At 33.2% G+C, this 6,845-nt stretch overlaps 1 protein-coding gene across 10 annotated transcripts; it reads right to left on the bottom strand.

Moving 5' to 3' along the window:
* Nucleotides 1-1,361: 1,361 nt before the first annotated feature.
* On the bottom strand, nucleotides 1,362-6,614 carry LOC112751273 (plastidic glucose transporter 4-like). Of its 10 annotated transcripts, none has more exons than XM_072217225.1 (9): nucleotides 5,768-6,614; nucleotides 5,470-5,691; nucleotides 4,728-4,840; nucleotides 4,531-4,636; nucleotides 4,274-4,367; nucleotides 2,893-3,090; nucleotides 2,318-2,386; nucleotides 1,827-2,062; nucleotides 1,362-1,635 (listed from the first exon to the last, which is right to left on the bottom strand). In XM_072217225.1, coding segments are annotated over exons 3-6 (261 nt in total). In that variant the 5' UTR covers nucleotides 4,788-4,840; nucleotides 5,470-5,691; nucleotides 5,768-6,614; the 3' UTR covers nucleotides 1,362-1,635; nucleotides 1,827-2,062; nucleotides 2,318-2,386; nucleotides 2,893-3,089. The 10 variants fall into 10 exon arrangements, with proteins under 10 accessions (XP_072073326.1, XP_072073327.1, XP_072073325.1 ...); XM_072217226.1 differs by having other exon boundaries at nucleotides 5,470-5,626; nucleotides 5,740-6,084; XM_072217224.1 differs by having other exon boundaries at nucleotides 5,470-5,626; nucleotides 5,768-6,084.
* Nucleotides 6,615-6,845: the final 231 nt, after the last annotated feature.

The raw sequence follows: 6,845 nt of genomic DNA, 5'->3' as shown, positions 1-6,845 counted from the left end.
ATTATAAATTGCAGTAGAGAAGTGGTAGTGATGACAGAAAAAAAAGTGGTGATAGTGCTACTTTTTTTATAAGGATAATATTGACATTTGTAATTTAGTGTCATAACTTATGTGAAGTTGTCAAACAAAGTAAAAATTTTGTGTCTCATTATGTCTATGTCTTCAATGTCTCTGTTTTTTTATCTATATTTTAACTCATACATGAACCAAACACAGCCTAAATAGACATAAAAGAACACTGATATCATATATTGTAATACTATATTGCAAATACTTGGTTCGCTTCAATTGCTGAAATCCAATTAGAGAAGAGGCTACGACTTTCATTTTCATGTCAAGACTTCAACACCTTATTGAATAAAATGCACCCACACTATTTTTATACTAAAGGTAACATTGGCTTCCTATTTTTAATGTTTGGGGTTATGCTAGGTAATCAATAATTTTTTTGGACAACATGAACAACGGGTCCTAAAATTGACCAAATAAAATAAAGGAAAAGTATAGGTAGATAATGAAAATACTAAACAATATGAACAATGGATATATCGGATGTTCATTTCACTAGGTGTGCAGATGGTTATTCTAATATTAAGATTTAGGTGGATAATTTGGAGGTGTAGTGTGTTTTAATTTGATTGGTGGTTGTTCATGTTGTTCAAAAAAGTTATTGGTTACCTAGCATTACCCGTAAGTAAAAAAAGCACTCCACCCCTAAATTACATCCTAAACATTAACATTAGGATAACCATTCGCACACTTAGTAAATTGAACATCTGACATCCACTATTCATATTGTTTAATATTTTCATTGTCTACCTATACTTTTTCTAATTGTTATTCTTTCTCTAAAATAAAAGCGTCATTTTAAACGTTTAAAAAACCATCGTAATTTTTAAAATGGCGCTTCAGATCATGGCGTTTTTCGAAAATGTTGTTTTTAGATATAATGGTAGTTTAAACCGTCGTAATTACTCCAAAAAATTACCATAATAACCAATTTTTTTTGTAGTGACACTACAAGAAAACAGTTCTGTTGCCACGCTTTTTGAGCTACCACCACGCTTTTGAAAAGGTGGCGTATGTAAGCGTAGCGGTTGCTCTATCGCCACGCTTTTGGTGACCTATCGCCATGCTTTTTATTTTGCCATGCTTTTTACAAATGGCCACCCTTTAAAGTGTGGCCGTATGTAGGAGATATGACCACGCTTTTGAAGCGTGGCCATAACCAGAGATACGGCCACGCTTTAAAAGCGTGGCAATAGCCTTATAAAATTTAAAAAAAAAATCCTTTTTCTAATTTTTACCTTCATCAATACAAAATATAAATTTTTCAGTTCTTTTTTATTATCAAACTTATAAATATAATATGCAATTTTTATTACAAGACAAATCAAATAATAATTAGTGACATATATAATTTTTACTATAATTGTTTTATACATTAAAAAACTAATACTCCAATACAAAATAAATCTCGAGTTCAAATTCTAAAACTAAAAACTGAAGAAAAATACAGAAACAATACAACTTAAATCATAAGTCCTTTGCTATTCTTCTTTCCTCTAGCCCTCTTAAACTTCCTTCCCTTAGATAATACATAATTGTTTCGGAAACATTTGTGAACTTTTTTACCTGCAAAAGATGGCAAAACCAAATACAAAATTGATAAATTATTTTGAAGCTTCACTTTCCATTCTAAGCAACACTAGCTTTATTTTCTTTCAGCTTATTACTCAAAGCCGCAAACCAAAACATGTGTTATCTTGTAAAAAAACTTTAAAAGAAGATTAAAGAATAAAAGAAAAGGAAACAAGCATTATTACCAGAAGTCCTCCTCCAACAAGGAAAGCCAATTTGATTTTCTTTGATCGAAAAACATGCCAGAATTTGACATTATTCCTTTTCAGTCGGTCTTGCTCTGATTGAGCTGTGAGGAAATCAACTTCATCCTCTAAGCAAGCAAGATCATATATAGATCTTAGACTATATCCAGTTGACCACCACCCACACTGACCCTGCGACCCATATCCAGTTGATTTAGAATTTTGTGTGACTAAACCTGCATTGCACATTTACTTGGTTGAGAAATCTAGTGTCCAACATTTACAAATCATGAAAGGAATCAGCATATGAAACAGAAAGCTTGAGAAATCAAACAGAAAATCAAGTATATATATATATATAATACTGCTTGGGGTTTGGACTGTACAGGAAGCTTGAGTCAACTATTCATGTACTATTAATACAGTAAAATAAAAATGTTCACTCAAATAGAAAATGAAACATTAATAAAAGAACAAGGGTTCGATCTCACCTTAGATTTGATGACATAACGTCATTGAAAGCATGCACCCTCCTAGTTTCCGAATAAACATGAGCAGCTCTATAAGAATAAATGCATCAATGCAAAAGCAAAGAAATATTTAGATATCATATGATTGGAGAAAGTCATACGTGAACTCTAAATAATCAAGAATATAATGCAAAAACTATCTGATCCGTAGTTTTCAATTATTAAAGAAACCATGAACCAAAAAACATGACTAATTCCGTACAAAGCTATAGATTTCAAACCAAATCATTAACAAGAAAAGTTATGTTCATAACTGCAACATGGTAATACAAATGGGAGAAGTGTCTCCACTACAGGGGTGCAAATGCAATCTAGATAGTCATAAATTACCCTATAGTATTACAGTAGTCACTAATTAAGAGAGAGCAAAACTATATCAAGTTTTAATTTTACCTCAAATATTTTTAAAGGATTTCAATTTATCTCTCTTCTAAAATTATGAATGATTGACTGTAAATAGAAGTGTAACAAAAATTACAATTTATAAAATCAAAAAACAAATAAAGAATCAAATTTAAGTTACTATATGGCAATACCAATAAGTGCAGCATAAACATCAAATAGTGGCAAAGGCAGAAACACAATGACTCCTCCTGCAAGTTCATCCATGACTCCTCCTGCAATCTCCAAATCTCCAAAACTGGACTTATAGGGCTTGCAAGTTCATCCATGACTCCTCCTGCAATCTCCAAAACCATGACAAGGAGGAAGTCTCGGTAAAAACAAGAAAAGATCTGAGGCCAAAAGAGAAGAGAAGGAAAAGAACTTATTAGAATTTTGCCTTCCAGCTGAAAAGAACTTATTCATTTTGGGTCATTTAACACCAGAAGAAAGAAACTTTCATTTCAGTAATAAATAAAGAAAAAACATGGAACAAAATCTTCATTTTTAATAACCTCGAGTCCTAATCCCCCAAAAAAATAAAGAAATTAAACGGTTTTACAGAACTCCATTTTAATAAGCATATAACAAAGTAAGCTTAAGGATGTTGACCCATTTAATAATTAATCATGAGTTGATAAAAATGAAACGTTTTTCTGTGATATGATATATGAATTGTCATCTCAAATCTCTCTTTAATATACATTCAACCACAAAATTTACCAGATCAAGCAAATTTAAAATGACAGTATCTATAGCTGACTCGAACTTAACCATCTCTTAAGATATTCAAAACCATTTGAAAAGTATTCATATCTACTAAATAAAAAAAACTACATCAATCTATCTCCTCTTATTCAACAAGAAAGGAAGGAAGGTTGACGAAAAGATAAAAAGAAAGGAGGAGATGGAAGAATCAAAAGGAAAAAAAGTTCAGTTTGACAAAATTCCTTAAAGATAGCATAAAACAATAACCAGGCCTAAAAAGCATTAAAGTATTAATCATAGTAGTAGCAATCAGGGGACATAGCTCGCAATTCAAAAAACACTGAAAATTTAATAAAATTAATTGCAAAATTTGCCAACACGTCAGAACACGGCCCTAAATCTCTACCCTTTCTACAAATTTGCATATACAGATTAGTGTTTCCAAAATTCACCCAGCACAAACTTAGATTCCTTAAAAAAGGTGATATAATATAAAATAAAAACGAAAAAAAAGAAGCATCCAAAAGGTGAATAATCTAACCTGATTGCCAGGGAAAACAAAATTTTTTAAAAAATTCCGGAAACAAAAGCTTTAGGCCGATCTATAAGCCTCAGGATTGCAACGAATAAATATCGTGGGTAAATGAAATAGAAGCAAATTAAAAGAATAACAAAAAAAAAACAGAAAAATATCTTAAAGAAAAATATCTTTAAACCTACCTATCAATTGAATTTTAAGGAAGAGTGGTTTTCTAGTGATGGAATTGTGAAAAGACTAATTGATCGCACACTATAAAAGCTTGTAAGAAGAGATCTCATAAGACTAACCATATGGTGTATTGGAACAGCCGTAAAGGTTCCAAATCTTCCATTGATGTGGCAAACTGCTGGAACAAGAAAAGTGCTGCTCCAACACTGACAACTGCAACACCAATTCACAAAGCATCAATTAATTTTAGAGTAAACTAAATATTGAAAGCAATCTTATATTTTGAAAAGGGAGCACCAAACTTGTGCTTAGTTACACTAGATTTTTATTTCTCATGGTTAATGGAATTTGGGATTAATCATAAATTATTGAATACCTTTCCGATACCGGCTACTAAAAAGATCAAACCATTTTGCTTCAGGTTCAGAAGAACCTTGACTTGCTGCTGTTAAGTCATGCATAACCAAAATTCCAAACATTGTCTGCCAACAAAATTTCAAGGTTAACAATCATATATATGTTACTATCTCTATTTGATATTTGTATTCAGAAGAAAAATAAATATATCAATACCATATAGGATTTCCTGCAAGAGGCAAACCGGCTACTAATGCTGCAAGAATCCCAATACATATAAAAAGTTGATTAACAGATCCAAGCGCACCGCGAATTTCAGTTGGAGAAATCTATTCATTGTAAGGAATCACCCAAGCAGTCAATATAAAATATATAAACAAGATCAGAAATGTTAAAATAATTTATAGCAGCCAAATATGTATCTATCAAATGCAAAATCTCAGCAACCAAATATCTATTGTCAAACAAACACAATCTTTGTGTGTTGCTTGATCTTGACCACAACAGCCTCAACTGAAAAGCCTGTCAAAGTAAACTTTCATATATGACGACTCATACTAATCTTCCCCTACACCAATGCTTGGATTGGATGTCATGGTATCTGGTGGGTGCATCCCAACAAGGTGAAAAACTAGATTTGCTAAAATAAAGGATCAGATCACGACTCCAATTTCAAAAGAACATCTTTCACATAATAAAATTTGTTGTGCAACAATAATCCAAGTGTGTCTCTCCAAACTTTATGATAAAAGGTTAACAAATAAAGTATTCATATAAATCTCATCAAATGGAAGATAAGTGCAAAACAATAAAACATAACCCCTTTGCACAAATGAGTAAACAAAGTAAAATGATTATGACGAAGACAGAAATTAACTCAGCTCGGAGCAACATATAGTTTTTACTTCTTTGGTTAGTGTGTGTATGTGTGTACGGACTAAAAAGAAAAAGAAATTACCAGTGAAAGAAGGGGCTTCCAAACACGACCAGATTCAAGACACGTTCACGAAAAGAGAACTAAACAGAAGAATTCCGACCAACAACACAAAAGCGATATAAATTCTCGGAAGAAGTTGATTAGATCCAAGCGCACCGCAAATTTCAGTTGGAGAAATCTGTTCATTGTAAGGAATCCTAAGGTTTACTATTCTGCAATTTACCAGCCTCAACTGAAAATTAACTGAAAAATAAAAAAAACTTAAAAGAAAGAAAGAAAGAGGGACCATACTCTGGTCTGCGCTACGCGGGGCATATACCTTGTGTTCGTCGCGCATTGAGCATGTTCGGCGGAAGGTACCTCTCCAGCGCGGTGAAAACCGTTGGGCAGTACATCAATTGCAAGTCTTCGTACTCCTCCGCTTTGTGCTCCTTGTTCGGATTCAGCCTCAGCCTTGCTCGAAGAAACCAACGCCCTCGCAACTGGATTCTCCTCCTTCGCCGCCGCGGAGCCGTTTGCCACTGTCGCCGGGGACGGCGCCTCCGGGCGGTCGTTTTGTGACATTCTTCAAGAAATGGCATAGATAAGAATGACGGTAAGAGGGGAGAGTGAGAGAGTCTCGCGAAGCTTTTGGCCAAGTTTTAGGGTTATTAGGATGCAGGGGTTATTGGCATTGGGGTTATTAGTTTTTTTTTTTTTTAACCTTTTGGCCACGCTTTTAAAGCGTGCTAAAAGAGTACCAGGATATGGCCACGTTTTATAAACGCTACTGTATTGAAACTCTGTTGCCACGCTTTTAAAACGTCTTTGTTTCTCTCTATGGCCACACTTTTGAAGCGTGGCAAAAAAATGTGGCCGTATCTCTAATCATTTGCCATCTTTACAAAAGCGTGGCTATTGACCCTTTTCGCCACGCTTTTGAAGCGTGGCGAGAAAAAACGTGGCCGAATCTCTATTCAATTGCCACCCTCACAAAAGCATGGCCATTGACCACTTTTGGCCACGCTTTTAAAGCGTGGTAAAAAAAAACGTGGCCATAGGCCTTTTTTCTTGTAGTGTGAAATAAGAAAAGCTGTTACACTTCTTTATGAAGCAAAATAAAAAAGTTTTCTATTTAAAGCTAATGATCTAAATAAGTTTTTTTTGCAATAGTTAGAGAAACAAAAAAAATTTAAAAAAATCTCTATATCAAAGCAAATCAAATTGCCTATATATGAAGATTATTTTCAAAAAAGAAAATAAGAAAATAGTTTGCATATATAACCATTGAAGCTTTAGTTTTTTCTTTAATTATTGAGTGTTTTTTATTTTTCTGTTGTCTAATTTTGTTTCATATTGAAAGTGACAAAAATTATATTTACTTATTCTCGAGTGTTTATCCAAAAGTATGAACTAGG

This window comes from Arachis hypogaea, chromosome 15, assembly GCF_003086295.3.
Source record: "Arachis hypogaea cultivar Tifrunner chromosome 15, arahy.Tifrunner.gnm2.J5K5, whole genome shotgun sequence".
Taxonomy (NCBI): domain Eukaryota; kingdom Viridiplantae; phylum Streptophyta; class Magnoliopsida; order Fabales; family Fabaceae; genus Arachis; species Arachis hypogaea.
The sequence above is the reverse complement of the archived record's forward strand: the minus strand, read 5'-3'. Positions and strand labels throughout refer to the sequence as shown.